The sequence below is a fragment of the Oncorhynchus tshawytscha genome, linkage group LG01 (genome assembly GCF_018296145.1).
Source record: "Oncorhynchus tshawytscha isolate Ot180627B linkage group LG01, Otsh_v2.0, whole genome shotgun sequence".
Lineage (NCBI taxonomy): Eukaryota > Metazoa > Chordata > Actinopteri > Salmoniformes > Salmonidae > Oncorhynchus > Oncorhynchus tshawytscha.
In genome coordinates, this window is record NC_056429.1 from 44837162 (window position 1) to 44855939 (window position 18778).

General features: G+C 43.8%; 1 protein-coding gene across 3 annotated transcripts in view; it reads right to left on the reverse strand.

Annotated features, from left to right (window-relative positions):
• Positions 1-3061: 3061 nt before the first annotated feature.
• Positions 3062-18778, reverse strand: part of LOC112251145 (WW domain containing transcription regulator 1) — a 79499-nt gene continuing 63782 nt past the window's right edge. Inside the window, exons 3-7 of one of the 3 annotated variants that reach the window (XM_024421932.2) lie at positions 13153-13266; positions 8880-9124; positions 6611-6741; positions 6243-6358; positions 3062-6038 (exon numbers count right to left, since the gene is read on the reverse strand). In XM_024421932.2, coding sequence (XP_024277700.2) covers positions 5854-6038; positions 6243-6358; positions 6611-6741; positions 8880-9124; positions 13153-13266 — 791 coding nt within the window. In that variant the 3' untranslated portion in view covers positions 3062-5853. Of the gene's footprint in view, positions 6039-6242; positions 6359-6610; positions 6745-8879; positions 9125-13152; positions 13267-18778 lie in introns of all 3 variants that reach the window. The other 2 variants (XM_024421924.2, XM_024421940.2) reach the window with 2 other exon arrangements.

Here is an 18778-nt window from a genome sequence, read left to right on the forward strand (position 1 = left end):
TGGCTACGTCTTAATGGAGGGACATGGCTAGCTTCACGCCGCTGTGTCACGGCATGGGGTTACTGAGGAGTCTTTGTCGTGTTGGGTTATCCATGACATTATGAGGATGTTGATTCCACTATATTATACAAACACACAACAATGCAGGTATCTCCAACCCAGATCCGATTTGCATTAAACATGTTCGAATGGTAGATGCAAAGATTCTTCGGCTTGCAAGCCTCCCCCTTTTTCCTCCAAACATAACGAAGGTCATTATGGCCAAACAGTTCTATTTTTTTTTTTCATCAGACTAGAGGACATTTCTTCAAAAAGTATGATTTTTGTCTCCATGTGCAGTTGCAAACCGTAGTCTGGAATTTTATGGCAGTTTTGGAGCAGTGGCTTCTTCCTTGCGGAGCGGCCTTTCAGGTTGTCGATATAGGACTCGTTTTACTGTGGATATAGATACATTCGTACCCGTTTCCTCCAGCATCTTCACAAGGTCCTTTGCTGTTGTTCAGGGATCGATTTGCACTTTTCGCGTTTCTCAGGAACGCGTCTCCTTCCTGAGCGGTATGACGGCTGCGCGGTACCATGGTGTTTATACTTGCGTACTATTGTTTGTACAGATGAACGTGGTAACTTCAGGCATTTGGAAATTGCTCCCAAGAATGAACCAGACTTGTGGAGGTATATACTTTTTTTCCCTGAGGTCTAGGCTGATTTCCCCATGATGTCAAGCAAAGAGGCACTGACTTTGAAGGTAGGCCTTGAAATACGTCCACAGGTACACCTCCAATTGACTCAAATTATGTTAATTAGCCTATCAGAAACTTCTAAAGCCCTTACATAATGTTCTGGAATTTTCCAAGCTGTTTAAAGGCACAGTCAACTTAGTGTATGTAAACTTCTGACCCACTGGAATTGTGATAGTGAATAATTGAAATAATCTGTCTGTAAACAATTGTTGGAAAAATTACTTGTGTCATGCACAAAGTAGATGTCCCAACCGACTTGCCAAAACTATAGTTCGTTAACAAGAAATTTGTGGAGTGGTTGAAAAGTGAGTTTTAATGACTCCAACCTAAGTGTACGTACACTTCTGACTTCAACTGTATATGTGTGTCTGTTTATGTATACACTAACTCACAAATTATTTTTGATATTTTCTACATTGTAGAATAATAGTGAACACATCAAAACTATTAAATAACCCATATGGAATCATGTAACCAAAAATGTGTTAAATCAAAATAGATTTTATATTTGAGATTCTTCAAAGTAGCCCCCATTTGCATAGTCTTGGCAGTCTCTCAACCATCTTCACCTGGAATGCTTTTCCAACAGTCTTGAAGGAGTTTCCCACATATGCTGAGCACCTGTTGGCTGCTTTTCCTTCACTCTGCGGTCCAACTCATCCCAAACCATCTCAGTTGGGTTGAGAATGGGTGATTGTGGAGGCCAGGTCATCTGATGTAGCACTCCATCACTCTCCTTCTCGGTCAAATAGCCTGTACACAGCCTGGGGGTGTGTTGGGTCATTGTCCTGTTGAAAAACAAATGATAGTCCCACTAAGCGCAAACCAGATGGGGTGATGTATCGCTGCAGAATGCTGTGGTAGCCATGCTGGTTAAGTGTGCCTTGAATCCTAAATAAATCACTGACAGTGTCACCAACAAAGCACCATCACACCTCCTCCTTCATGCTTGGTGGGAACCACACATGTGGAGATCAACCGTTCACCTACTCTGCGTCTCACAGAAGCACAGCGGTTGGAACCAAAAATCTCACATTTGAACTCATCAGACCAAAGGACAGATTTCCACCGGTCTAATAACCATCGCTCGTGTTTTTTGGCCCAAGCAAGTCTCTTCTTATTGGTGTCCTTTAGTAGTGGTTTCTTTGCAGAAATTTTACCATGAAGGCCTGCTGCTTTGGGGGAACTATTTAATGAAGATGCCAGTTGAGGACTTGTGAGGTGTCTGTTTCTCAAACTAGACAATAATGTACTTGTCCTCTTGCTCATTTGTGCAACGGGGCCTCCCACTCTTTCTATTCTGTTTAGAGCCAGTTTGCGCTGTTCTGTGAAGGGAGTAGTATACAGCTTTGTACAGTTTCTTGGCAATTTCTCTCAAAGGAATAGCCTTCATTTCTCCGAACAACTATAGACTGATGAGTTTCAGAAGAAAGTGCTTTGTTTCTGGCCATTTTGAGCCTGTAAACGAACCCACAAATGCTGTTGCTCCAGATAGTAAACTAGTCTAAAGAAGGCCAGTTTTCTTGCTTCTTTACCATAACACCAGTTTTCAGCTGTGCTAACATAATTGCAAAAGGGTTTTCTAATGATCAATTAGCCTTTTAAAATTATGAACTTGTATTAGCTAACACAACGTGCCATTGGAACACAGGAGTGACGGTTCCTGATAATGGGCCTCTGTAAGCCTACAGTACAGCAGCCCATTATCAGCAACCATCCCTCCTATGTAGATATTACATGAAAAACAAAAGTCATTTACAATATTAACAATGTCTACACTGTATTTCTGATCAATTTTAAATGGACAAAAAAAAAAGTGCTTTTCTTTCAAAAACAAGGACAAGTGACCCCAAACTTTTGAACGGTTGTGTGTGTGTGTGTATATATATAAAATATATAAATATGAGACGTTAGCCAATGTTACCTACAGTGGTTCCTCCTTTAAAAGTTGCGATCTTACACCGCAGAACTTAGAGGTCACGGCTTCATTGCTCCAGACTGCCGCAAGGGGGAGTTAGAGCACTCATTATGCATTTGGGTCCCAAGGTTTTTATATGACAAGAGCCACCCGTCGCTGGTGACTTTCTTTAGCAAAGATGGCTGACAAAACATTATGATGGAAGCAAATATAAGTAATTATAACGCCATTACGAGTCAAGCAAAAACTGTACATTTGGAGAGGAATATGTTATTTAATATGGAGACAAACTTTTGTGCATATTTGTTTGTCAGCAAGTTAATTTACGAAAATCGCAACGTGGGTTGTGTTATTAGTGATCAAAAGTGAACTTCTGTATTAAATGACATCAACAAATAAGATCCACGGTTCTGACACCATTTTATTCATTTTTTACATGTTATACAACTTTAAAATGATCAAAGACTCCTTGCCCAGGTTACATTATGTAAAATTGCCTCCACACTGCCAGCATACAGTATACGGCCATTTTGTTGGTGTGTGATTTCCACAACCAATGAGCATTCCAAGAACACTGTACCTACTGACAACATACCTCCGTCTCATCCAACCATGCAGCTGTAGCCTAGCCACTGCGCTATATATTGCTACAGAGTTATCCTTTCCAATCCATGTCATGCCACTCACTATGCACAGCTGTAGTCAAACGTGCTCCACACCAAACCATTTCCTCAAACTCTTTATTCTGTAACACCACCGCTGTGTTCATCCCCTATCTATGGTCTCAAAAGGATCCATCTCTTTATCAGGTCTTGTTAACCCCCAAAGTATAGACTTACAAAAAGACAATCTGATATAAATGCGATTATCCATTTTTTTGAACTTTTAACTTGTGCCCTTCATACTGGTGCCACCTTGAACTTTGTTCCCCCAAACTGGTGCACCCTTGAATTGTGTCCTGTAACAACGCACAAACATCCCTGCCTTGTGTCCCCCCTCAGTGCCCCTCTGGCTTGTGTTAGAGCTTGAACAGCAGGCCATTCAACAGAAAACAGACAGGAAACCTCCCTGATGCACACCAGGAGAGGAAGCTGTGCAATTGGACAGTGTTAAGCCTCATCCAATCCCCTTGTCTGATTCTCAAAGGACCTCATCACCTCTCACTGGAGCAGTTTTCATCAGCTAGGCCTGGGCATAAATTAGCATGTTGCTAGCCCATGCTTGGGTCATAGAGAGGCCTCCAATCTTTGGCACTAATCCACACCATTTCCCCCAATCCACACCTCTCCAATGAGACGTGGTAACTGTGTGCCCCTCTCACCCCCCTCTAGGCCTCTCTTCACCTTGACGTTAGGACGTCATGAGCGCGGTGTTGGCCGCTGTGTTGAAAAGCAGCAGGTTTTGGCGTGCATTGAACGCCCGCCCCCTCCCTCCCTAAACTCAACCCTCCTCCCTCTCTCCCCATCTATTCATTGCCCCTTCCCAGGATCCATCACTTTCTCGCCTTGTCAGTCCTAACGTTCTACACAGCAACCAGACTCAGTATAGTCACAATATAAGGTCGGGCTATAGAAAACCTAACGCTAAGAATAACAAATATGTCATTCAACATGCAAATACAAAAACTGAGGCAAATGTAGAAAAAAAGATTAGAGCAGATTGTGCTGAGGGGCTGGCATGTTAAAACAAAATCATAATGCCAACCCCATGTCAATCCAGTAAAAATCCTTTAAAAATGCATTAAAGGCCATATAAAATACTATTGTTGCATATTTCCCCGCAGAACAGATATTAGAAAAGTTGTCCTTTGGGTTTCCAAACAGGCCCAACTGAGGACCAAAGACAGAGTTTGCTTATGAAGGATTATCAAGCCTCAACGCACATTGAACCAAAACGTCTAGTGGGAGCTTCTGGTGATCATCTAACTTCAACATTCACTTCATGATCAGATATCTTTGAATCCCTTGCTGATTTGCAGTGCTTTGAAATCTCAATTGCATTAACAAAAAAACAACAAAAAAAATCTAAATAGCTCATGATAAATACTAAAAATGCTAACTTTATATTATAGGTCCTACAATGGCACCAGATGCAAAGAACCCATCTGGGCTATTTTACAGTAAAAGAAAAAATAATACTTGTAGCATGATATAAAAAGTACATGGTATAAAACACAATTCTACATATGCACGTCATCGCATAACCGAGGCATGAGCTTTTAGTGTTATAATAACTATATTGGAATCAGCTTGAGTACAATTAATAAAATGACAAAAAACATGTTTAAAAAAAAAAAAATCAAACAATACAATTTTAAAGTTTTAAAGCTTTTGTTGTGACATTGTAGCGAACCACAGGAAACATTATTTGGTGTACAACACACTTTGCTCTCATGGCCGCTAACGCTGATATATAACTGAATCCAAGATGGTTGTCTTTGTGAACAGAAGCAACAGTAACAAAGCCAAATCGTTTTTTTTTATTCTAACCCAAACTGACAGTTAGGATACTGTTGGTGATATAGAAGAAGGTTTACAGTGCTGTTGCCAAACGAGGTCCACTTTATACAAAGAACCTACAGACTGGACAACCTTGTAGCCAGTAAAGATCCATTTCATAACTGCAGTACGTTAAGCAATAGCTCCACCTAGTGGTGAAAAAGACTCCCTGCATACATTTTGACAGTCACGTCAAAGCAATACCATTGGAAGCCAAATGTATTGATTTTCACCAAGTACTTGTTCCACATAGAAAGTCACCCCAAGAAAGAAAGGAAAGCTGTGGAATTGCTTTAATCAATTGTGATTCCAAAACCAGAGTGGGTTATCGGAGGAAGTCTTCTAGAACATACAAAACCAAAAGTACTAACGTTGTTAGTTTACAACAAAAAAGTATACTTTAATATGTGTCATGTTTTGATTTGCTTTTGTTCTCTCAAGGCTTTGATTAATACTCGATCTTTGATCCAAAACTGAACTCAGATTGACGATATGTGGTCTGGCAGACAGAGGTTAGACAGACAGAGCATAATATTACTGTACACATGGAGAAGTGGGAAGAAGAGATAATGCTGATTTGAAAAAGTAGCAAAAGGTAGTCTTTAGATATGTGGAGTGAGTCTTTCATCCTGTTTGTATGGCTGTGAATATATGTGTGTAGAAGTGTGTGTGTGTGTGTGTGTGTGTGTGTGTGTGTTTACAGCCAAGTGAGGAAGGGCTCGCTCTTGTTGAGGACTGACTCCACGTCGTTGAGGATGGGGATGAGGTCTGCTCCCTCCAAGGTTCCCAGGTCCACGTTAGTGCCTGGCAGCGAGTCCAAGAAGTCCGGGAAGCGGCTGTGCTGGGGCACGTTCATATTGCCCGCCTGGGCCATGCTCTCACCTGGAGGGGGAGATGAAGGTCAGTCGAGGGGGGGAGAGAGAGTGAGAGAGATGGTCACATATAATCAGGTAGAGAGAGAGAAAGGGGCGAGAGAAATACATTTGCCTTGGCAATGTATGTGGTAACACTTTCCATGTCAATAAAGCCACGTGGGAGAGAAGGCGAGAGAATAAAGGTGAGAGAGAGGGCGAGAGAGAGTCCTACCTGTGTCCATCTCCTCCATGTTATTAAGGAAGTCCTCTGGGGTGGTGGGGATGCTGTAACAGCCCAGCCCCAGGCCACTGTCTGTGCTCTGCTCCCGTGAGTGCTGGAAGTGACCACTGTGGATCACATACATGACACACACATTAATACACTGATCCCTTCTGTCCACAAACTGGATCACACTCTACAGTTTGAAAGCTGAAAGCAGAAGACAGGCGGAGAGGAGAAGGAGAAGAGAATAGCCAGGGGATAAGAGGGAGAGGGGGTGTTGAGAAAGAAGGGAGAGGAGAGAGAGCAAGGAAGGGGGGGGACTGAGACAAAACAGAAGCAAAAGAGGAGGGATAGGTAATATATGGGAGTGCACTTGCCTGTTGAGGAAGGGGTCGGATCCATTGGTGGGCATGTTGCCCTGTGTCATGGGCTGGGCAGGGTTGCCACCGGGGGTGGGCACTGGAGCCATGCTCTCCGAGTCCATGGGCAGCTGTCTACACAGCGCCACCTCCTAGGGGGAAGCAATAGGCAGCAGGGGAAGGGGGAGGAGAAGGAGAGGGGGAGGAGAGATTCAAGATTACTGAAACTATGTTCATTATTGTTCAAGAACATGTGCTACAGCACAACGAGAAGAAACATTTGCTGACTCCAGAACAGGGACAGAATCTGCTTCTTACAACTATTACAGAACAATTAACCAAGTAGTGTTTTTCCAGGCCACAGGCATCAGAATAGCATAATATATTAGTGAGTGTTTGAACTTCACAGCAATTATCTGATGTGAAAACACACACATTTAACAGTCTTAAAGAAAGTGGGCCACTGGTTAAGTAATAGGTGTGTGCTTTCTGATGTACAGATAACCCTACCCAAACACACACACAGGATGAGTGTCAAAAACAGACCTACACTGGTGGGACTTGGAGGAAGGGAGAGAGAGGGGGCTAACCTTTGCCGGTCCCACTGCCCTGACACGGTTTCTGGGGTTGGATCAGTGCCAGCCTCCATGCCTCAGGCACTACTAACTCCCAGTGCACAGTCACCGGAGAAACACCAGCTTGCCATTCCAATTCACTTTGAATGGCTTCCCCATTCATCTGATGGGCTGTGTGTGTAACAAAATGGCTGAATATCTAAAAGGCAAGGGGCTTTCCAGCCTGCTGAATACGGCTTTATAACAGTTGATAGGTGTGAGTGTGACATTGGAGCTGGATGGACTGAACACCACACTGTATGGTAGTGAACAGAACGGTTAGAGGAGGAATACACCAGTCTATATGGATCTATTTGCAGACAGTCAGACCAAAGCAAAGTCTAGGGGACGACAGTGGAAAATAGGAGACGCTACTGCTAAGGATGGGCCTTACTGACACACCACACACACCTCCCCTCTCCCAACCCTTGGCCAACCCCAGGCCATTCAGTGCTGCTCAGTGCTCAGGGTGGGCCAAATGTGTGCCAAAGAGTTCTGGGTAAGATAAACACTTCCTTGGATGAGGTCACTGGCTGGATGTTGAAGGCAGCCATTTTGTAAACAGACTGGTGTGCACATCTCTGACACACTAAAGGCTTCAGCATGCTTCAGTTCGGCTAGCGCCGAACAAGCGTGCTCGCGTACTCCCTTAAAAGACCTTTGCTTCTGAAACAATAGTACTGTTTGTGCATTTTGAGATGCCGTAGCCAGTATACATTTCCTCAAAATAGTCAAGAAAGGAGATCTTAGTCGTAATTTTAGGTGCAGTATTTCTCTATGAAAAAATGTGCATGAAAAGGAGTCATCTCTCGTTGAATGACAACAAGGATTTTATTGAAGAATCCCTACTGTTGAACTTCCGCTTACCTCAATACAATTTTTTTGGTGTGCCCGAAAAGCCGAAAATCTGTCGAAGTCCAAAACGTCACAAAATGTTGTCGAACTCCTCTGAATTCTTTCTGCTACGAAGCATACGGACACCTTAAGAGTTCAGTGTGCTCTCGCTCTTTCACTCTCAATGTAAACACGGCTCTTAAACACTACCCTGCCTTCGTGCAAGTGTAGGAGCAGATGGCTTAAAACAGAGAGTAGCTAGTAGCTAACCCTTTTCAGCCACCAGGTGATGCTAATGTTTAACCCCCAACCCCCCCTGCCACACGCCATAAAAAGGCCCAAAGCATGCGCTCAAAAGAAACCACTGGAGGTAAGCGGTCAATTTCCTGTCTTTCTGAGAGTCTTCGGGGAAACCCCCGAAGACGTGATGCGTTGGCTTGTGGCCAGTGTGTATGTGTATGCGTCCATGCTAATGTTTGGCTTGAATAAATTGGGTCGAAGTGTCTTTATGAGGAAAAGAGGAGATAATGAGTGATTAGCGATATTGTGAGCAATAAACAAAAGCGTGAGACTTGAAGAGGAAGACTGAGAACAGAGCAGTCTCTCTGTCTGTGAGACCAAGGCCATAGGGGCTGACCAGACTGGGAGGATGAGGGAAGGGGGGGATGTAATACATGTGTGTGTTATATGGCTTACTAGAAATAGTGGGCTGTTGCTTATACTGTACTAGGCCATATCTACTTAACCATGGCCTTTCTCTCATGATTAGAGCTTAGAGGACTCATACGGGCTCATACTTTAGCAGCTGGGGGTTATTGTTGAGGTCTAGATTGCCTCACCTGTCTCATGAGCTCCTCCTGTCGTCTCTGGATCCTCTCCCTCTCCAGCTGGATGCGCTGCAGCCTCATCTTCTGCTGGTGCTGGGAACTGACCCCCACGCCCAGGGGACTGGACAGGCTCATCATCCCAGCCTGGGAGCTCTGCTGCTGGGGGAGTGAGCCAGGTGAGCCTAAGGCTTGGGCCTGTTGGGGCTGCTGCTGCTGGGCGTGTTGCAGTTGCTGCTGGTGATGGTGTTGAGACATCACTGTGGAGGGAGAGACAGAGAGGAGGGCAATAGGAGGGAGAGAGGGGGGTTGTTATTAAGGCTAGAAACAACAAAACACAGTGGAGGACAGAGAAAAAGGGGCGAGAGGGTTATCTTGAGGCTTACAGTACTGTGATAAGAACGACTGCGCTAGTATGTACACAGTACCACTACAGACACTTCTATCAGGTCTATTCAATCAGGTGAACAAGCAGCTGATTCGGAACACTGAGCTCAGCTCACTTCACTAGTTCCACATCACCTCTTTTCACACCACTGCTCTGGGGAAGGAGACAAGGTCCAGATAGTAAGTTAGGCTGGAAATGGATCACCCGCGCATAGGCTACATGTATTCATTTGATTTAACTAGGCAAGTCAGTTGAGAACAAGTTCTTGTTTTACAATGATGTCCTTTTCTACGTGTACAAAAGCACCATGTGCGTGCACCCACACCACACGGGTGTAGACTGTCGGCATAAACACTGCACATGTGATAGAGCTTGGTCCAGTCGTTTCTCACTGTCAACAGAGCCTAGGCCACATACTTTAAAGCACACCTGCAATATGGATAGAATACTGCTCCTGCGCTTAAGGGAAACCAGATGGCCAGGACAGACTAGACCTCCAGCAATAGCATCTAGACTTGGCTATTCCAGACAACAGCCAAAAGGGGTCAGTAAGGTTGGTTTCAGAAAAACAAAAAAAAATCATAACATTGTTTTTGGGACTTGTCTACTGTCTCTAGTCAGTTAATCATCAGCTCATTCTTTCGAAGACTGTATCATCATTATTAAGCAGTGATGAGCTGTTTTTCTTTGTTACCAGTGGGCATTAATAATTAGCTAGCCCCTATGTCAGACTCTGTGATCCCAGCCAGCTCAGTCACAGAGTGAGAGAAGTGTAGCTTAATGAAGGCCAGTACAGTGATGCAGTGTTCCGTTATCTGTCTCAGGACAGGACAGACACACGGTCACCCTACTCTCACAGGAACAACTAGACTGACAGAAAAAGAGAGAGAAATGGGGGGGGGTGTGATCCAAGCACAACAAGCATACAGTATTTAGTTACTGTACAGGACAGAGCCTGCCTTGGGTCTGGACAGGACAGGGAGAAATGTGATCATGATTTGGTCAGTTCATTCACTTGGTCAACATTATTCACACCTCAATGGAGGTCTTTAACTGCAGCTTCACCAGTATTTTTTCAGCAGTATCGAATAAAACCTTGCTCAAACTTTTAATGGATTCTCCAGAGCACAAAGTCATTGTGTGTGTGTGTGTGATGTGTGTGTGTGACATAAACTAATCACACATGGCATAAATGTAGCAGTAAAGGCCCGATTTGGAGCCGAAAAGGCACATGGCACAAAAAGCAGACAGTCTGGTGGTTTCGGTGTGGACAGACAGAGTCTGCTCTCTCTCCTTCACCCCATCTCTTTCCTTCTATCTCTCTCAGCACATCTGTTTCTCTTTCCCTCCATCTCTCTCCTTTGCCTCCTCACCCCCTCTCCCCCTTGGCAGTTCAGTGTACCCCCCCCCTCCCCATCTGTCAGCTGGACCTGTAGTTTACGTGAAGTCTGGATGAAGAGCAAAGAAGGAACATAGTTTACCCAACCTCCTTTCCCAAATCACAACCAAATGGGTTCAACACAGACTCAGTGTGTGGGGAAAGTTTGACTCACGTAAGAGAAAAATGGTTTTGGCCTATCTGTCATGCAATGTATGATTTCATCTTTCTATCTATAAAAGCAACACATTTGTGGAGCATAAGGTGCTCCTCAGAGCCCCTTAACGTACTTCACAATTCGGCAAAAATAACCATCCATAATCGTCTTATTACACTCAATGACGTAATTCCCAGAGGCTCGATGCACGGCCATTTTGGTTCCAAAGCTATTCAGTGCAACAGTCTTCATGTTTGGTGAAGGGGCCAGACAGGAAACCGTCCATTAGACATTCAAACATATCAAATAGATTATGCTGACAGCTATTAATTAAGAGGCCTGGGCTAAAGTACATGACAATAATGGGAACATTTATTTATTATACCCTTGTTTTGTTAGAACCAAATAGCTTGAGCGGAGGCCCTAAGTTTGGATTTGGGCCAAACAGACAGAGACACACATGCATACACATGGCATGCATGCAATTGCACACAGAAACACTCAAAGCAGCATGTTTAGGTTTGGGTCTGGGACAAGCTTACGGGGCAGGACACACCCTGTCAGAGTGTGCATATTGGGGCTGCAGAAAATAGACTGCAGGCTTTGCACAGCTCCACACAGCCTCAGTCACAAGTAAAATAACACTCCTCTACTACCTCCTGTTTTACCCTCTTCTCCCAGGATCTCCCTCGCACTTCCCCACCTCTCTCCTCCTCACCTACCCCTCTCTAACCTCTCCGATAGACTAGAGCAACAAGACGACGAGCCAGCACACTACAACCCCTCACAACTCTGTCACCACATCAGGAGAGAAATGGAGACAGAGAGATTGAGAGAGAAAGCAGGGAAGCAGGGAAGTTGGGGTCAAAGTAAAAAGGGAGGAGGTAAAGGCGTTGAGAGAAAAACGGAAAGGAAGAGAGGGAGGCTGAGAAACAGGGGGAGACGGTAGGTACCGAGTGGCGCTGCTCTGCTAACAAAGACCTTGTTTCGTTTACTTCCCAGAAACAGGGTCAGCTAACACGTGGAAAAACAGAAACTCATTAAAACCTCCACCATCTCCTGTGTGTGCGTTCGTGGGTGTGTTACATTTGATAAGAGACAGCAGAGTGATTTAATATCATATAAAAGGATATGTGGAAGTGACACTTGTAAGGATCGAGTTTTGTATGTGTGTTTGCATGTGTTTGTATGTGCATGCTTGCACGCGAGTGTCTGTGGTCGGGGATCAGGCAGGCCGGCACAGCACTCACACACAGCCAGTCTGAGGACAGCCTCTTGTGCAACAGGACCCGTTTGGGCAGCTGGCTGGGGAATGAAAGACTAAAACTCTAAAGTAAATGCATTATTTTAAGGTCAGTGCCAACTAAAGATAAAGCGGACTATAAGTTAATGTTTTCCATATTCATCAAGGGAATTTTTAACAGAGCAATTTAGTGTTGGTATGTTCCTCTCCTGGATATGTTCCTAAACCAGTCCATACTCCAGGCAGAAAACAATTCCCATTTTAAAATCCGACACCAATTAACTCTCCTCTGTCAAAGAAAGCTTCTGTTTTGCCTCATTGGTCTTACCTCATCCATCTAGGGACCTGAAAACATCCATCTAGGGACCTGAAAACATCCATCTAGGGACCTGAAAACATCCATCTAGGGACCTGAAAACATCCATCTAGGGACCTGATGGTGCGGAGGTTATCCAGCACACAGAGCTCCTGGGTACTCTCCTGTTGCTCCCCCAGACACACACCTCATCGACACGCCAATCATATACATACCTCGTCCACGCATAAACACACCTCAGATATGTCCTCTCCCACTCTCCCACTGTTATTTCACTCGCATCACTAACTAAAACACTGAGAAACTAAACAGACTATAGTTGAAATACAAGCACCCAAATGTGTACATCAAATACAGACACAAAATCAATCAATCATCATGCAAGGATAGGAGCGCACTGTCAGGACAGGAAGTGACACAATCACATGTAGAAATCAGGAGAACCATTGGTCACTGGTGGGAGGGAGAGGCAATCATTTTTATTGGCTTGGCACTGTCATTGGCTATTGGAATCAGACTTGGTATCCAGATTAACATGTGATTGGGTTTCTCAGGAAGATTTAGCTAACTCTAGTCCAAGCAAAGCATTCCTCTAGCTTCTCACAGGCAAAGCTCAGTCCCAGGAGGCAACAGGGGGCAAGGGGTCAATGGCCAGGTATGAGAGATCAAGGGGCATGGTTTGATTAGTTTAATGCTAGTAATTTTGGGGATGAAGGGGGTTGATTGGTTGGTTGGAGGTTTGAGCAAGTTGAAAGGGTAGCGATTTGGGGGATTTGCGGTCCACTTGCTGTCCAGAGGGTACTTACTGAGGCGAGCATCCACGCGCGGGTCGAGCCAAGACGTTCTGTGTGTTTTGTGGTCAATGAAGTAGGTTTCTCCACTAGGATTTTCAGCCTGCTCCCAGCCATCAGGTAGCTCTCCTGTTCACAAGCAGCAGCAACACCACATCAGCCAGAGTACTTCACCTTTACCAAGCCTGACTGATGCAAGTTTGTGACCAAATTTCATACCTTACAGTATATGTTCATTTGATTGGACAATAACACTTTTGGGGTATTTGAATTCTTTGGAGCAGAAACATACTGGTGAACAGTAATCTAACTAATCACGGTTTGACACATTTTCAAATGTTTCTCCCCCAGTCACTCACCTTTTGTTTCATCAGGTGATTTGACTAAGAATACAGTCAAGGGGTTGAAGTGGAATGGAGAGGAGCAGAGCGCTTTCTCACAAGTTTCATGATGAGTCAACATGGCTAACAGGGGAGATGAGCCTAGTCATGACTAGAGCTAAATCTGAAACTCACTGCGTTGCCATGGGAGATAAAGTGTCAAGGGATGAGTGGGAGGTGAAATTCCACCAAATCTATTCTAGAACTACAGAGACAGTGGTCATGATCACCAACGTAGTAGTGGAGAGATGCCAGGTAGCTAACAGTATATTTCTAGTCGTTTCTTAGAATCAGGTGTTTTAGTGCTGGTCTGAAACAAAAACCCTGCACACCATCACCTCTCCAGAACCAGGATTGGTGATGATCACTCTAGATACCCGTGCAAGAATCAAGCACTTCTCAGGGAGTAGACAGAGGTCTTGATCCCGTACTGTAGATTCTAACTGGCAACCATAGACCTGTGTGTTGTCTGTTAAAACCCCAAAGCAGAGTGTGCTAACATGTCCATCTGAGAGGAGAGAAGAAAACAAAAGGGGTAGAACACAGCCATCAGGACGACAAAGATAATTCCCCTTCAACAAAAACTGGGGCGTCCGCAAGCATTGTTCCAGCAAGAAGGGGGGGAGATGTTCAAATCCAGTTCTGAGATTTGAACTTGTGAAAACTTTCCATGGAAGATTTGCACAGAAGTTTGAATTAGGCCCACAGGCTCCAGTCAGGATTAGTCCTGATGCGCTTTAGGAACAGCCATCAGAGTTATTTTATAGTCATAGGTTTTAGAGAGTTTGTGTGTGTGTGTGACATCACTCCAATAGAGCAGTGGTAAAAACATCCCAGTGACGTTTGAACAAGTCGAGCAGGGCGGTGTATATACAACTACTCAGGTTGAGCGACTCCATTCATACACTCGCACACTAGGCCACACACACACACCACACGCGCACACCACACGCGCACACCACACGCGCACACCACACGCGCACGCATACACGCGCGCGATCCCGCTGCATTTCTGTCCGTCCTAAATTTCCTAGGTCTCTTTTGAAATTTTCCACTTGTTTGGCTCTCACTCTTTCTTGAGTTTACCCCTCCACTGCACACTCAGCCCATCACTCTCAAACTGCAGACACCTTTTTTCCCCATGTCATCGACTCAAATGGCATAAAGCGCACACACACTGTACTGAACGAGGCAGTGGTGATGTTCTGCAGGCTGAGCCAGGTGGCTGTGATATGGGTTAGCTAGGTCTATTATTAGGTGCGAGCTAGGCTAATGCCAACGTGAATGAGATTAACCAGTCAATGCCAATCTGTGTTATGAAGGAGCTGTCAGGCTCTGTCAGACTAAGTGGAGCATAAGAGGGTGGGGAGGGCTTCCTTATCTCACCTTCAACACAATAACATGCCTCTCTCAGGCAACACAGATCCTGGCTTTTGGTTGGTTCACACACACATTCCTTTGGTGTTATTGTGGAAAGGGACTGCGCATGTTATTGTGGTAGTTCCCCAGGGTGAAAGACGTCATTGGTCATTGGTAATGGGCAGTGCCTTGTGGCAGACATGTCAGCATATAGGCATCAGGATAAGTGGGATATCAGTGTGTTTTGGTAAGCTACTAACTCACGGTGGTTGGCCCAGTTGAGTGTGTCAGGGTTTTAAGAGCGTGAACCAGGTTGCCCGAGATTCAGAGATATCCTGCCCAAAGCCACTACCCTTTCCCGGGATAAATAACTGCGAGAAACCAGTAAATGATTATAAATTAACTATATGAACAGCATGATGTGAAATGGAACTGTTAAATTATATGCAACGTCTAAAAATCGGTCTTATCTGTTCTGCTATGTGCACGATCAAGGCAACGTTCAGGGTGGGGACAGACAGCGCAGTTCACAGTGCATGTATCACCTCATCAGCCGGTAACTTTGGTCTTCTTCTTGTGACTGGTACATTTGCTGCAGCATAGCCTACTGTATGCTACAGTAATATTATAACCAATATATCTGAATGCGCGTCTAATTTAATCTCCATCTGACATTCGGGGGTCATACGCACTACACACACACCAGTACACATGGATTTTGTGTTGTAGATATGTGGTAGTGGAGTATGGGCCTGAGGGCACACACTTATTGTGAATTCTGTAATGAATGTATTGTAATGTTTTTAAATTGTGTAACTGCCTTAATTCTGCCGGACCTTGGAGCAGCTAATGGGATCCATAATATATACAAATTAAATACCTTTGTTTTTTGTTGGGGGGGGTGACTTCATTAAAATTGCAGCTGCACTCGAATATTGTTGCTTTAAGTTAGTGCGTACATGAGCATGGTCTTTCTCTCACCGTCAATTCCATTCAAATTGTATCCAAAAAAGATCATCCTGTTGACGATACAGTATTGATATAGATATACTGTAGATCGATGTCCTAGCCTAGGTAATAAATTCAATGCAGCATTAGCCCTTATATTTAGCTAATTCATTATGGGGGTGGGTTCTACTAATTTAACATATGGAATGGTTTCAAGGTGTTCGTACCATGGATCATTTAGGTATTTTATTTCGGAAGGTATAAAAAAATAAAATTATTTGATAAAATTACTACTATAGCCCATAGAAACACATTGAATAACACATTCATAAATGGCAACACAGACAGTCAAAAAAATGTATAATAAGAAATATGTTCTTTATATAGGAGATAAGAAAGCTCAGGAAATATATTATTGGGGACAAATATTTAAACACCTTTTTGTTGGCACAAAATGTCTATACTTCAATTCCTTTTTTAAACCGGTACTAGGTTACCTTCAGACCAAGGTAAGAGGGATGCACGCTTGCTCTTGTTTGCTGAAAGGTAAATACAGCATCCAAAAGAACCCACAAGGAAAGGAGATAGCACAGGGGTACACAGGGAGATAGCACAGGGGTACTCAACTACTATTTGAGAAGGTCCAGTGACACAAATTTCCTAGGTGGCAAAGGTCCGGAGGGATATCGTCGTTTATCGGCGCTATGGTACAGCGTAGTAGCAAACATAGTCGTCTACGACTTAGGAAACATGTTATATAAAATGTACATTAAATACATTGAGACTAAGAACTACGACTTTAACTCCTTTAGCATGTAAACGTGGAACATTGCTGAAGAACAAAAGTGGTTGCATAATTGTCTATAAACAAAGTGCACTCTGAACTTTTTACAATTATTATTATGAAATAAAGTGCATGTTTTCTGGAGAACAAAGGAGAGTTGAACAAAAATAATAATCTGAATGCACAGAATGTCAAGGTGGGCCATGCAATATTCATGTATAAGTCACTCTGGGCCTTGCCGCCGCATCAATGAGAGAAATTTAACTTGGTCTCCCGCCAATGCTTTGAACTTTGGCACTGAGAGCAACTCTGAGACACTGGTGCAGGTGTTCATTGGTGAGCCTGGTGTGGTATTTGTTTTTAATTAAGTTGATTGTGGAGAAGGCTGATTCACAGCTGTATGTGGAGCCAAACATGGTCAGGATGTATAATGCCAGTCTCATGAGAACAGGAAAAATCAGTTGCAGGCACCATCTTTCCCCAGAAAGTGACAGCGTCACAATCACCAGCCTGCTCCTTCAAAGACACATTTTCTTGCAGCTCAAAATCAACATAATTTCAGTAATGTAACATCTACCCATCTGAAGATCTGGTTAGCTTCTTCTGACAACTTAGTTGCAGTGTTATCTGATGAATCATCCACAGCTAATGAAATGCATGCTGCATTCTGAATGGCCTCATCAAGTTGTGAAGTTAAATCTTCAGCTAATGTTTCAGTTCTCTTCATTACAGTGGGATCTGGTTGATCTTTCCCTGAGCTAATCTTTTTTTTTTTACCTTCAAGGAAGGTGTCAGCAACTTCACACATGCATCCTTTTACCGTTTCAGCATCTGGATTTTCTTGTGTGTGTTTTCCCAAAACCAAAGCTATCCTCAGTGAACACTCCATTGCACGCTGTTGGGCTGTCAGGGAATTGACAAGGACTTTGATGGACCACTCATATTGGGATTTGTGTTGGTTATCACCTCCGTGTTCAGGGGATACATCTAATCAAATGTACTATGCCTGGTGTCATAATGGCGCTTAACATTGGCACTTTTCAGGAGTTATGGACTCGCTGCATATCAGGCACATTAGTTGTGTGCTAGTTGCGGGGAGAATGAATAAATACATTTCCGTCCATTCGTCTTTGAATATACAGTTTTCAGAGTAAACTTATTTTTTTTAACAAGCCATATTAACAAAGATACTGGTAACTAAGCTTCTTCTATGTGTGATATTAACAGTTGAACCGCAATTTATTTCTGCCTGCTTGTCCCAAGGTTCCGCAGAGGATATTTGGATTGATGTGATTGGGTAAGCGGCCTCTTGTATTTGCATATAACCACGCGATTGTATTAGACGGGGCACTAATAGGTGGGCATTGCTTCGAGAGAGCGCGAGAAAGAGGATGCTGAGAGGCCGCTGAGCCCGGTAATTTAAAAAAAAAAGCTGTCTAAATATAAATTTTATATAACAAAATGCGATGTTGTCCGGTCCGGATTGCCACTTCTCTGGGTTCGGACCCAGACCACGGTCCGCCAGTTAAGTTTGGCTGCTATAGCAGTTATTTATTCAGACCCATAAACATAAAAAGCCATCTGCATCTTATTTTAGTCCTGTATTATTCAAGCATGTCATTACAATGAAGATAAGGACAACAAAACAAATTTAAAATGTACCTGTTGAGCGCGAGGAAGGAATGAAGGTAATACACACGTCGCACAACACGAGGGGAAATATTGTGAAAGGTGGGCTAATGCGTCAGCCTACTAATTATCACGTTTTGAAATAGGCCTATTTTATTTCAGAATGAAACTAATTCACTAGCCTAGAACTGTAACTTTGTAGGCCGCATGTCCTGCACCAGCATTGCATGTTCTCTCCCAGCTTCATGGTTTGAATGAGGTGCGTAAATCCAGTCCATATAATACAGAAAAATAAAATCCACATCCCAAAAAGATTACAGGAGGCCGTTTGATTTATTTACCTAAGAGAGCATACAATCGATGAGCTTTCATGTTATTCTGTTGTGCGTAATGTGCGGTGGCCTATAGCCTGTCAGAAGTACGCCTAATGAATAACGGCACAAGCATTGGAGCTTTATGTAGGGCTCATCTGGCTTTAGGTGGCATCGGCCTTGAATTTTCATGCCGATCAAAGCTCTGATCAAAGCTCTAATCAAATCCA